The sequence below is a fragment of the Aulostomus chinensis genome, chromosome 5, assembly GCF_037954235.1.
Source record: "Aulostomus chinensis isolate RoL2024-O1b breed Wild chromosome 5, RoL_Achi_v1.0, whole genome shotgun sequence".
Classification (NCBI taxonomy): Eukaryota; Metazoa; Chordata; class Actinopteri; order Syngnathiformes; family Aulostomidae; genus Aulostomus; species Aulostomus chinensis.
The window spans coordinates 6,870,183-6,884,570 of record NC_141324.1 but is presented as its reverse complement, the minus strand read 5'-3'; the positions used below and the strand labels follow the sequence as shown (position 1 = coordinate 6,884,570).

At 39.4% G+C, this 14,388-nt stretch overlaps 1 protein-coding gene across 1 annotated transcript in view; it reads left to right on the top strand.

Moving 5' to 3' along the window:
* zswim5 (zinc finger, SWIM-type containing 5) overlaps positions 1 to 14,388 on the top strand; it is an 82,236-nt gene extending 67,848 nt beyond the window's left edge. The window contains exons 8-16 of the mRNA XM_086202829.1: positions 863 to 1,009; positions 1,455 to 1,592; positions 4,960 to 5,111; positions 5,585 to 5,687; positions 5,793 to 5,928; positions 6,911 to 7,068; positions 7,270 to 7,433; positions 7,885 to 7,966; positions 8,804 to 14,388. Coding sequence (XP_086058955.1) covers positions 863 to 1,009; positions 1,455 to 1,592; positions 4,960 to 5,111; positions 5,585 to 5,687; positions 5,793 to 5,928; positions 6,911 to 7,068; positions 7,270 to 7,433; positions 7,885 to 7,966; positions 8,804 to 9,666 — 1,943 coding nt within the window. The 3' untranslated portion in view covers positions 9,667 to 14,388. The remainder of the gene's footprint in view (positions 1 to 862; positions 1,010 to 1,454; positions 1,593 to 4,959; positions 5,112 to 5,584; positions 5,688 to 5,792; positions 5,929 to 6,910; positions 7,069 to 7,269; positions 7,434 to 7,884; positions 7,967 to 8,803) is intronic.

Below are 14,388 nucleotides of genomic sequence, written 5' to 3'. Positions count from 1 at the left end.
TTTTGCACCCTACAATTCACCTTTCCTACTTCAATTAGTTCTGTAGGATCTGTAAGATCTTAAAATTTTAAACAAAACTGAATTACTACTTTTTGTCAGGCATAAGTGTAGTTCCTGTGTGTGTGTGTGTGTGTGTGTGTGTGTGTGTGTGTGTGTGTGTGTGTGTGTGTGTGTGTGTGTGTGTGTGTGTGTGTGTGTGTGTGTTTAATCCACAGCAATTCAATGACACACACTTTACATCACAATAGTGTAGAAAAATGTGTACATGTGAGGAGCGGACAGTGTTTGTATTTGTTCATGACTTTTAATTCTGCTGAAAGCTAACTCAACCCAAAAATGCATGCACGCACACCTAGATTCATTCATTGCTTTATGCAGCCAATGACATGCATTTTCCCTAGACACACACACACACACACACACACACACACACTGCAGCCTCAGCAGAAAGCATGTGTATTTCTGATACCGGACTTAAGTTTCAGAATCTGACAGATCTTACCTGGAAGCTGCTAACTGCAGAAACTGGCCTCAATATCAGCAGAATTACTCAGTGTGTATGTGTGTGGGTGTCTGTGTATTCTTGTCTGTCATACATGGTGAGACCCACAATACATTTTCACTATTGGAAAGTGAGAATATTTTGGGCAATATCGTCACAACTTCAAAGGACTATTTGAGTATTTAAGTCAAAACAAAAAGTGTCAGGGTTAGAATTAGGTTATGGTTACATTTAGGTTTAGTTGTGATGTTAAGGTCAGGGCAAGGGGTGAGGAATTATATCAATGAAGGTTTTTACAAAGATCTATAAGGTTGTGTGTGCATATCCTGACAACAACTTATTGCTCTGTCAACCACACAGACCATGTACCAACTGCATGTGCTCGTGTAGACGCATTGCGTTCCCATGGTTACTCCAGGGAAGCCCTGCGATTGGCTGTGGCCATCATCAACACACTCCGCCTCCAGCAGCAGAGACAGATGGACATTTACAAACACCAAAAGAAAGGTAATTTCAAGCAAGTGTGTGTTTGTATGTGTGTGTGTGTGTATATGTATATATATGTATATGTGTGTATATATATGTATATGTGTATATATATGTATATGTGTGTATATATGTATATGTGTGTATATATATATATATATGTATATGTGTATATATATACATATATGTATATATGTGTGTATATACACATATATATATTATACATATATATTCATTATATATATATATTCATATATATATGAATATATATATATGAATATATATATATATTCATATATATATATATGAATATATATATATATATGAATATATATATATATATATATATATATATATATATATATATATATATATATATATGAATATATATATATATATATATATATGAATATATATATATGTATAATATTCATACTTACCCAGTCTACCACTTTTTGTCCCCCAGAGCTTCTCCAGAGGGGCATGACTTCCACCACCAACCTGGAAGGCTGGGTTGGCCATCCTTTAGATCCCATTGGCTGCCTCTTCACCACACTCACAGAAACCTGCCGAGTGGATGACGACAATACCATGGACACAGGAGGTATGAAATCTGTAATTTATAGAATTTTTTTTATTTAAAGTGATTTGGCATGGCTGTGACCATGTGTCCAAGCATAAAACATACAGGAAAATGTATTTGCTGGGGAGCTTAGCAAAAAAGCTGACTGAAATTTTTATTCAACTGAACTAGCTTTCTCTGCTTTCAAATGATGATATTTAGGTTTGCTCCAACAAATGATATTTTGACATTACTAGCATCTGAAATCAAACTCTATTTTATGTCAGCTAAAGCACACACCTGTTTTTAAGTTACTTCTCCTTTGTGTTCAACAATCAAAAACAAACATCAAAACAAAAAAGAGAATTATTTTATTGTATTTATTTTGCTTTAATACAATGTTAACTGTCTACATAGCTTCAGTAGCTTTATTTATTAGACAACAAATCAAATCTTCATTGTTTGGTTCTTGGATAGTTGCCTACATAAAATGAATGATATGCAAAAGATACAGTTGGGTCTTGTAATTCTCAGGTACTAGAAGTCCTTGACTAAACTGATTGATTTGAAGAGCAATCATGTCATATACTAATGATGATTTTTCGCCACATATTAACATCAAAATTGTTCACCACTTGTTCATTGTCTAGTCTGCTGCTTCAAAGTTTACGTGGGTCTGAGTGACCTAACAGTCAAAAATCTACAGACTCATCTAAAACTTTAATACACACTTGGCAAAAAAATATCAAGCGTGGATCTATTGAGTCTTGTCATGAAACAATTCAGTAGTCAAATAGTTTATATGCTGAATACATGGTATAATTACTTTCACGCTTGAATAGCTAATGCAGTGTGATCTGAGGTGAGTGGGTTCACCAGCAGTAACTCATCACGCAACAGACTCCAATTTCTTCTGTCAGGACCAAGAGCCATTGTGCTGCAGACAACCATAAACTAGCATGACGTGAATGAATCAGGCTGGAACACCCCGCTCCTTCAGACCACACTGGTGTGTGGGTGGGGGTGTTTACTATGTACAGAATTCATCTCCATTTGCATTTCTCACCCGGCCCAGGGCTTTTTTGCACCATCAACCTCTGTAACAGAGTAGAATAGGGGTTGGACCTTCTCATTGTTACCAGGCGAGAGGGAGCTTTTGTCAGCTCAGACAATACTGACCACTAGCAAACCCGTGTGTGTCTGCTTCTGTGTGCGAGATAGATAGAAAGTGGTGTGATTGTGGTTTGGTGTGCATGTGCAGCCTGGATACCATGCTTTCTCTCCCCCAGGAAGACAGAAAAAAATAGATGTTAACAGAAGGGTGGATCTATATGCTTCTTTCGGGTCTTATCAAAGCAGCCAACAGAGACCTTGTTTAGAGTGTAAATCACTGTACACTTTACCCTAGATGTATACACCCTCAATTGCCCACACACTCTATCCATGGAATAGGATTGAAAGGATCTACTGCTTAAGCAGAATGGAGCCAGAGACAACAATTGGGCACCAATCAACAGCTGAGACTCTTGTGGCATCTGGTCCCAGTTATAATGGTCAAGTATTAGAAGCAACCATCTTTGACTGGTGAATTGGGGCCACCCTGTACATCAGTTGCATGCAAGCTTAAACTATAGGCTTCATGAAAGGATGAAAAGAAGATTTGTGTTGCTTAACTCTCTTCGCTTATCTGAATACAATGCTCTCATGCTGGTATGTGCACTGAGAGAGCAACTGGTCACGGTTAGCATTCCTGCTCTCAGTACTCTTAACAAGGTTACTTCTTTGATTAAAAACAACAAAAAAACACTATTCATGAAAAATACAGTGAAGATAATGGCACCCAAAAGAGTTAAGGGGATTTTTTTAATGGAATTTCAGTGAAATAAGGTCATCCCTGCTGCACTGTCAAGGGGTCCTTCTTACTAATTTCATCAGTAAGCACAGTTTTGGTGGCTTGTGATCACTGGAACTAATTTTACCCCTCTTTGGGAATTTCCCTAACTTTAAGCCAGGCGATATTAAAATGTATTCATATACTTCGCCTTGGCCATTTGTGGCCTATGACCAGGCCTCCTGGTCTTGCCCTGTAGAGGATTGTCCTGCCCCCAATTTCCACCCCCTCACACTAACACATACATAAGAATACATAGACATCATATTATACCTTTTACTCTTGTTCCCTTTTATTTCTCCTTTTTTCTTTCTCCTTTTTTTTTTATTGTTTCCAGTTATTTATTCACAATTTTGATAAGTGTCCACTCACTTCATTTTATATGTTTACGAATATAAGAATTATGATAATGGTATAAAATATTACTGGCATCACAATTTTGTTATTATAATGACAATGATGGCAATGGTTATTATTTAATCAAAATGTATCACTTAATTAGTATTCTGCTATCTCTGGCATGTTTACCAATGTATTTATACTATTCATTAATACGAAATGCCATTCATCCGTCCATTTCTTTCGCTATGGATGGATGATAAAAATAATATTACCTAATATAACCTATTACCTTATGTCTACCCTCAACCACTTGGTCCTGATTCTTTATATTTTATGATGACACAGCTCTCTTCTTTTTTATATTCTTTTCTAAATTGTATAATCTCATCTTGTTGTTAGTGTTAATGTCATACTTGTCTTTTGTTGTGCTATATTGTTTGTTTTTGCTCAATGGAAAAAGAAGAAAGTAGGATCAAATTTACCAAAAAACTTCTTTCTGAACTCTTTCAGTTGACTCCCAAAAGATGCACTCTTGTTTGAAGCCATTTTGCTCAATAATGGCGGTTAAACTATATGTCCAGACATTTTAGTTGAAGCTCCATTCAGAATCCTATCATCAGCATTGAAATGTAAAAAAGGCTCAAAAAGACTAAGAAACACTACATAGAATTCTTGGGGTTTTTTCAGTCATTTTGAAGGTTACATCCACACAATTATTAAGGTATAAAATGTATTACAGAAAAACCTACAATTTGTTTCTGACATTTTGCAGAAAAGCAATTGTAATTACTACATTAAAATCCTTACAACATACAAAAACAAATGCATTCATATAGATAGAGGAGGTACACACCAATGAGCTGAGTGGGAATGGCTCAGCACTCACTGATTGTCGAACTCAGATTACTGTGCTAGAAATGCATTGGAAAAAAATCTTTGATTCCTTCTTCTTGTCCAATCAGAAAATTCATAGTTTTGGCCAAAACAAGATCCCTTTTCTGTGGCTTCATTGGAAGAACCATTAAAGCCAGTCTTCTTTGCAACTTGTTTTCATATTACCTCTGTGTTTATTGTTGAACAGATGATTGCTTCTTTGTTTTGCTGTGTTTGCTGCACCTTCTGTTCCACCATTTTGGATGATTAGTGAAATATGAAACAATCCTCTCAATCTCTCAGAAGGGGACCCCAGACCTCCTGTCTACCACCATGTATCAGTGTGGGGTAATCCTGATTGCGGAGAGTCCTACCTGACTCTGGCCTTAGAGGTCACTCTGATGGGAATGGGTCAGCAGAGGATAATGCCGGAGGGCCTTTACGCTCAGGATAAGGTATGGAGGTCCTGAAATGCCCTGTAATGCTGTGTAGTCTTTACTTGCTACCACATCTGAGGAATGGGCAACTGAACTGCAACTATTAAAAAAAGGGCTATGAAATTGCTGGCATCTCCATGATGAGAAATCCCTAAATGTAAAGCAGTCGCCATGTGCAGAGGAAGAAACGACTGAAGCATTTTGTTTCCTGGACAATAACTTCAGAATTGCAGTACTTGTCTTGTGCAAATCATTTTGTCTTCATAAAGAATCCGTATTTAAAACCCCTCTTACTGGATCTTTTGCAGCTAAATGTTCATCTTTTATTTTGTAACAGTAGGAAAAAATCTCTTTAAACATCAAATGATCTTCTCTTTCTTGTTTATTACTCATATACATCCTGAATCCTATCACCACATATTTATGATAGGAAGTGTAGTAAATTCAGCAGACCAGGTGATGATGGTGACTAATAAGTGTTTACCTACCAGGTGTGCCGTAATGAAGAGCAGATTGTTTCAAAGCTGCAGGAGCTAGAGCTGGATGACCTGCTTATTCAGACTCTTCGGAAACAAGCCATACAGCTACTAGAAGGTACAGCAATGGCTTGGTTTATTCTTTAAAGCACACTCATTTTCTCTGTCTTAAATGATCATTTGCAGTGAGCTTTATTTTTTTATTTTTATTTTTTTACTATAGCCGGTCCATTCAGTGGTCTGGGTGAGGTCATCCATCGAGAGAGCATTCCAATGCACACCTTTGCCAAGTACCTCTTCTCTGCCCTGCTACCACACGATGCAGATCTGGCATACAAGTTGGCTCTGCGTGCCATGAGGTGAGTTAACAATGAAATAGTAAACTTTTTATGTTGCTGTCAAAGTTTTGTGGTACGCAGTATTTCCCCTATCATTGATTTCGGCAACATACCCCCCCGAAAGAAACCTTGTGTTATATTCATGCATCTTGATAAATGAGAGACAGGTTAAGAGAAGATGACAATTCATTGTGTTCCTGAAAGTGCATTAAAAGGTTCACAAAAGTTATCTATTTAAAACCAATGATAGAGGTCATCGGCCCCAGACATCCTCAGTATCCTTGGTATCTGATACCACTGACAAAGTTGGCTATTTACAGCACAGTCAGACCAGCTGCAGAGCTCCGACTGTGCAAATTATACAAATTTACACCTACTTTATTACAATACAAAGACTGGCCTCTCTGGACAACCCTACTGTGACAGAGGACCACTCAAAACAGCCAGTGAAGATGGCTTTGGAATGATGTTTGGAGTTGATCCCTGACAAATAAAGGTAACAGTGCTGGAGTCTGCAGCAGGCTGTGGGCATGTTGGTCTACCTAATCCCAGCATCTCCATATTTAAATTGTTGCCAGTCAGGTTTATTTATGTAGCATCAAATCATATTGGAGTTATCTTAGGGCACTTTGCATATAGCTGTGATGGAGACTGGACTCTACAGTATATACTGGCCTCCAGAATTTCTTTGTGGTTAAGAAACTATGAGCAGAATTAGCCACCAACCTGTATTGGTTATCAGATATTAATGAAATTGCTAAATGACACTCACAGACTATGCTGCTGCAGAAACAAGAAATAAGAGCTTCTGGTAATCATAATGTAAAGTGATTGAACTAGAGGCAGAATTGGTTGGATTTCTTTCAGTGCTGACACAAGTATGGCCTTTAAGAATTAATTAGCGGCGAGATCTTGAAACTGGATATTTCAAATTAGTTGGCTGTTATTATCCAGCTTTTTTCACAATGTCCCGTTAATTTTAAGTGACTTGTGCATCTCGCAGGCTGCCTGTGCTGGAGTCTTCAGCGGGCTCAGGGGATGTTGGTCACCCTCATCATGGCATCTCCATAGTTCCGAGTAGATACCCTCGCTGGTTCACACTGGGGCATCTGGAGTCCCAGCAGTGTGAACTAGCTTCTACCATGCTCACTGCTGCTAAAGGTACCATAATGATGATGATAATTATAGATGTAACACACAGGAAGTACTCCTCCAACATGTTAATGAGATAGTTGCACATCAAAGGGTTAGTTGCCATGTAAAGCCCTTTGAGACAAACTGTTTGTGAAAATAGGCTATACAAATAAAAGTGCCTTGCCTTGCCTTGCCTTGCCTAGTTTCCTCACTCACCTTTGCTTGCAGGTGACATGTTGAGATTGCGGACAGTCCTTGAAGCCATCCAGAAAAACATCCACTCCTCTTCCTTAATCTTCAAACTGGCCCAGGATGCCTTCAAGATCGCCACACCTGCAGACAGCCCACCTGATATAACTCTGCTCAATGTGGCACTGGAGCTAGGACTGCAGGTATGGATGATGTGTGTGTGTGTGTGTGTGTGTGTGTGTGTGTGTGTGTGTGTGTGTGTGCGCGTGTGTGTGTGTGAGGGAGAGCGAGAAGGCAGGCAAGAGCAAATCTGTAATTTTGTTTAATCATCACACCACAAAAACCAGTCACAGTCAAAACATACAACAATTTCCTTGAACTTGTCATTTTCACAGGCCACCACTGTCTCACTACAAATTAACAGAGAACACATCACACAGGATTTTAGCTCTGTTGATGAGAAAAAAAAAAACAACCACACATACTGAAGTCTTTTCTGTTCTGCAGAAAACACAACAAAACTCCTCAAATCATCAAGGAAAAGTATCATTGTGCACCCATTTTCTGTTGGCTAATTTGTTGTCAGCATAAGAGAAGAGTTTCCGACCCTGTGTGAGACCACAAATCTTCATCTTCTGCATGCATGTGTTCCAGGTGATGAGGATGACTCTATCCACTCTGAACTGGAGGAGGAGGGAGATGGTCCGCTGGCTGGTAACCTGCGCCACCGAAGTTGGTACGTTGTGCCTTTCCTGTTGGCTCATAATGTTAAGACATACTTTGCAGAGCAGGATCAGTGGTCTATTCATCCTGCAAGAGTGTGTCGAGATCTCTGAAGACAGGTTGAACGAGGACACATTTGGAGTGCGTACTTGTGGATGTACCATTAGGTTCAAGCTAATACATAGCTGGCTTTTTCTGCATTGTGGAATCTTTGTGAGCTCAAGACAAAGCCATTTGGGAGTACTTGAAAGGCAGACACCTTTTGGGGGAAGTGTTGCTTTACTATTTCCTTAAAGATCCATCTCTTAACACCTCCCAACAACAACCCTACTGTATGAACTGGGATCTGATTACTTCGCACACATAAAATATTAGGTATACAGTTTTTTAGTGAATGCAAATGGCTGTGACAAAATCAAATAGAGTGAAAAGACTCAATCTACCCTGTTTATCATGTGAGTGCATAAAAATGTCTCTTAAATCTGATAATGAAAGGAGCTGTCTAGGTATGTGTTTAAAGTAAGGGTCCTTCAGCATTCTCATGTTCAGTTCAGTTAGTTGTCTTTGTTCATAGTCTATTTTAGCTCCTAAATGAACCACTCAGAAGAAATTGAATGTTCTAATGAGCTTGTACTGTAGCATCCCTGAACAGATGTAACCTCATAAACAGTATAATGAACGGATTGAATGCTAAATACTAAAAGGTAGGGGTGTTGAAATAAAAATAATTTTATCAACTGGACATGGCAATGAAAGCTTTGATCTTAAAAAAAGAACAATCTACATATCAAATTGTATTCACTTTCCTACCACTGAGGTTTTCAAGATGTATTGTTCTCTTTCTACTCAGGTCTGCGGGCGCTGGTGAGCATTTTACAGAGCTGGTACACTCTCTTCACACCAACAGAGGCCACCAGCATCGTGGCAGCCACTGTAATGTCCCATAACACCATCCTGCGCCTCAGTCTGGACTATCCTCAACGCGAGGAGCTGGCCAGTTGCGCAAGAACTTTGGCTCTGCAATGTGCTATGAAGGACCCTCAGAACTGTGCCCTATCAGCCTTGACGCTCTGTGAGAAGGACCACATTGCCTTTGAGACAGCCTACCAGATTGTGATCGATGCAGCGTCCACAGGGATGACATACTCACAACTTTTTACTATTGCCAGGTACATGGAACACAGAGGATACCCATTGCGGTCATTTAAGTTGGCCTCGCTAGCCATGACCCACCTTAACCTGGCTTACAACCAGGACACACACCCAGCCATTAATGACGTGCTGTGGGCCTGTGCACTCAGCCACTCTCTGGGTAAAAATGAGCTTGCAGCAATTATTCCACTGGTGGTAAAAAGTGTGCACTGTGCCACAGTGCTGTCTGATATCCTTCGGCGGTGCACCATGACAGCACCAGGCCTCGCTGGTATTCCCGGGAGAAGAAACTCTGGGAAGCTGATGTCAACAGATAAGGCACCATTGCGGCAACTCTTGGATGCCACAATTTCAGCATACATCAACACTACGCACTCTCGACTGACACACATCAGTCCTCGGCACTACGGAGAGTTCATAGAGTTCCTGAGCAAAGCGCGGGTGACTTTCCTGCTGGCACAGGATGGCCACATTCAGTTTGCCCAGTTCATAGACAACCTGAAACAGATCTACAAGGGCAAGAAGAAACTAATGATGTTGGTCAGGGAGCGCTTCGGCTGACCTTTGATGTCTCGAACAATAACCCCCCCCTCCTCTTGAAAAGTAGTTCAACTTATTTGTTTCTATTTAAGTTTTTTTTTTTATTCTCATGTTTTTACTTCTTATGTTGAGCCATTTGTTGAATAGGTCTTACGTTTTTGCCCTATTATGTTGTTTTTTTCTTGAATGTGAACCAGGAAGTGTTCACAGTATATTGCTCTACTTCACTGAGACTGCTAAACGGGGAAACAGCATAATATGTCAAAGAAACAACAAGAAAACGCAACATTTTTTTTCCCGTCCAACTAATAACAAAGTATGAAAAAATCAGAAGATTGTGACGAGAAAGAAAAGTAACATTTTTATGTGGCACATGATGATGATGATGATGATGATGATGCAAAAACCAAAAGATTTGTTGCATGAGGTTCATGGAGCCAGAAGATGCTTTCAGCTGGGAAGAAATGGTTGTCCAGGTGAAAGAAGCACGTCATTCCAAACAACAACAACAAAGGAACCCACTGAGGTCAAAAATACACACAGTGTTCCTGTCATACCTTGGCTGTGTTATATGTCAGCTTTAATTTCTCTGTCAGAAATGGCCTCATTCAGGGCATCTTAGAGTAGCGAGGTTCCAGCAGGTCAAACACTAGCTCCTGTCCTCTCCACCTGTTGCTGACAGCTTTCCTTTCTGGACATCTTTCGGAGTAATTTGCTTCACAGAGGACATGTTTTTAAAATCCAGAAACCTAGGAGCACTCTTGCGAAGGTGAAGTAGTTGACGCTCCGTATACACATGCAGTATATAGACCTACATCTTTCATATTGTCCAACAAGGAACCTTACCTGACCATTGGGTTCCCATCTCCACAGCCACCTCTGCTTATAGCTATTGGTGGCAAACACCGTTCAAATCTGCAAGGTTCCAGATGGTCACTTTCTGTTGCTTTAAGATTTAGTCGATGAGCAAAATAAGACAACTTGCTGCTTCAGTTTTGTCAACCAGCAACATTAATTTCCCCCTTTCGTAGTCTGTTAGAAAATCTTTTGTGACATGTTAGGACCTTGTTGATTGCAGTGACTCTTGGTTGTCAATAAATTTACATTTTATTTTAATTTAAGTTTCATGGGAGTTACAACTATCTAAGGTTCTTGCAAGGCAAAACTAACTTGGCTTCATGTGACCTTTTGTTGGAACTCAGGACCTTCTAACATTTCCCCTCATGAAACTTGCAAATGTAGTTCCAATGTCAGTTCCTTGGTTTATATCATGAGCAGCACGAGTTGTACCTCTAAAACAGGCCATAAATTGTTTGCATATTTGCAGTACTTTGCCATGTTAACTGCTAAGGCAAAGCTTCAAGTTACAAAAGCACTAATTAAGTATAAGATAGTTTCAACTGAAATTCCAGTATAAGGCAGAAAAAGCAACTGGTAACTATTTTTTTAGATACAATTACAGGAACAATAGAACTAGGTATATAACACATTTAAATTTTTTGATGTCTCACTGTTTACTGTATTCTAGTAAAAATAAACCACTAAATGATCTAATACCAAAAACCTCACTTTCAATAAATTCTAGTTAGGCAATGAGCAACTGTGGGCAAACACATGAGTTATAACAACTTAACTAGTTGATAATATGACAATGCTGACTTCACAGCTGCCCCCCAGTTGGCTCAAAAAAAGTGAATACAGCTTTCAGTAGCGTGGGGATGAACCAAAACAAACTAGCATGGCCTGCTGTAATGACTCACAGCACAATCTGAGTTAACGCAAAAAACATGCAAGAGATAGTCCACCATCTTAAACCAGTACTCCTCCTTCAGCATAATATCAGGATATTGCAATATTACAAATATTATTGGTATGAGTCTATGACTGTAAAGTCATCAAATATTTGCCTATTGTAGAGGATAAAGAAAAGTATAGCAAACTAGCTTTCACATCAAAAAGCAGGTGTTTGGGATTTGGAGTCCTAGAGGAACACTGGATGAACCAAAAGAGTTAATTGAATATTAGAATAAAAATGTCAACAAAGCGTTGGTTTGTAGTGTAGTGATGGTGTCCCTAGGTTTGTCAAAGATTGTTGACCTCTCGCAAATGCAGTGGAATGACACATTACAAATGCAACAGGAACTTCTGGTGGTTGAAAAACTACGTTCCTGCTTGTTCTGTTCCTTCTGACTCTTATGTTGGAGGGAAAAAAAAAGAAACGCATCGTCTTTCCCGAACAGAGGGAAGATAATCAGTAGAAATATTTTTTTCAAAAGTGACAGTATATTTGATGACATGGTGTTTATGTTTGAGCCCACATTCCTCAGCTCAGAAATCCTTTAGATGGACACACTCCTGTTTTTACCCAGCAGCAGAGTAGTGGTGTTGGCAGCAAACTGTACATTGAAGCAAGAGCTTGAATCTTTACTGGTTGGACTAAACATCATCATACAAGCACTTCACACAAATACCTCTTCAGTACGTTCCTGCCTGCTCCAGCATTTATTTATTGATTGATTGTTTGGATACTTCGTATGACTGAGTTCGAATCACAGAAACACAGAATGGAACAGGATGAGTGGAGCCTGTCAGTGGCGGCATAGTAAAAGAGGGACGTTGTCTTGTCTGTGTTTTACATTCCATGAGAGCTACCTTCACCCACTTACCCAGGTAGTCAGTCACTCAACTCTGAGCCTTGTTTTGATTTGAAGAAACACATATGGAGGAGTGGAAAAGGAAACAAGAGGCTACACTTAGTTCTCAGGGACATCACTTAAAGAAACAAAACAAAAAGTAGTAGCATTAAGCATTTAAGATATTGTAAATATTAAAGTGTCAATTCAGAAAATTGTAAAGTTATAATTATTTATGATAATTATGTGTTTGTTTTGTTATTTCTGTTTTTTGGCGGGGGTGTACTTGAAAACTGTTTTGAATGGATTTGACAGCATTTTTTTGTGTGTTTTGCGATAGCAAAGTCTTTAAGGCATTTCTCAGGTGCTCCTGTGTACATTTCTTTCAGTCTGTTTTGCTACTATCATTGTTTGTTTGTTTTTTATTGTTCTTTTTAAATTTGCAAAGAAAAAAAATCTGTTTTCCAAAAAGAAGCATGCTATGTGGAGTTGAAGAAAAAGAGAAAGGCATTCATTTTTGAACAGATTTTCAACCTGACTATGCAGAACCACTTTGATGGCTTGTCACCTTTCTAAGATGCCTCCTGAACTTCTGTGTGTGCAAGAGGAGGCTCAGTGGACTGAACCACTATTAAAGTTGGGGTTGGGAGAGGCAACAAAGATGGGAGCCAGCATGCTTTGTAATTGGACAATGCACACAGTAGCCAGCCTGCATTCCCTGCAACATGTATCGAGAAAATGGTGGAAAATGCCTTTCTGACCCATCAATGTACAAAGTTTATTTTTTCTTTACTTCTTTCTTGTTTTTTATTTAATCAGGACTCAAGCCTTTAGTGTCTTCTCAATGTGTTGTGTGGCGACACCGCATGACAGAACAATACACATGTCGGAGTCAGAAACTGTGTGAACAAAAGAGGCAACAGGCAGTTGACCTCATGTTCATTAATCTCTCATTACCTATCTGTCTTTTACTAATCCTCCACTGGTCTTCGTCCCACTTTCTCTCATATAGGGAGGATTTGGGAGCAGCCCACTCCCCTCTGTTGACCTTAAAGCACTGGTGTCATCAGTGCCCTGCAGCAGCCTCCTATCTGCAGCGGTAAATGATGGTTGAGAGGTTTTTCAAAGGTTTGGCTTGAATTCTTCCTCAAATTTTCACAATAATCAGGTTGAAAACACGCAATTACCAGCGGCATGGTGGAGCGGTGGTTAGCACTGTCGCCTTACAGCAAGAAGTTTCCAGGTTCAGGCCCTGACTCAAGCACAGGATCTTTCTGTGTGAGTCTGCATGTTCTCCCTGTTCCTGCTGGGTTCTCTCTGGTACTCCAGCTTCCTCCACAGTCCAAAGACATCAAGAGGGGACGAGGCTGATTGATACTCTAAATTGACCGTAGGCGTAGCTGTGAGTGTGAGTGGTTATCTGTCTATATGGCTCAGCAATGGACTGGCGACCTGTCCAGGGTGAACCCTGCCTCCTGCCCAAAGGCTGCTGGGATAGGCTCCCGCCCCCCTGCGACCCTTTACAAGATAAGCAGTAGAAAATGGATGGATGGATGGACAAGCAATTACCTCTTTGGCTTCTACTTCTGCATGATAACATCCTCAATCAGTAAAAATGCCATGACAGAGGGATAATATTGTACCAGGTGCTTAACTTGGAAGCTGCAGTTAGCTGCCTTTGCCGTGATGCTTTTTGTTGAACTGATAAGTTCCTTTCTCTCACTTGAGCTCTATTTTCTGTCTGTGTTAATTGTTTTCAGTCAGAGATTTTCTTTTTTATTCCCCTTTCTTATTTTTAGTAGGATGGTGTTATTTGCTGGTAGTTCACTAGTTAACCTACTGTTCCCCAGTTCATTTTGATTTGGATTCTTTCTAACTTAAGGGAAAAGTGTTTGTTGCCTCTTTGTGCTACTGATTATGAAAAAGGTATTTCCAGTATTTGTTGCCACAGAAGTATGATAGCTTATCATCAACACTTTTTTTATTTGTAATTTTTTGTGCGATTTCTTGAGCTACTGTCTATAAAGCGAGAATTTATTACTATTTATGTAACGCTACTACCATTTTATATTGATTTGTGTTGGAATCTCAGTGCTTTTCTATGAATAAA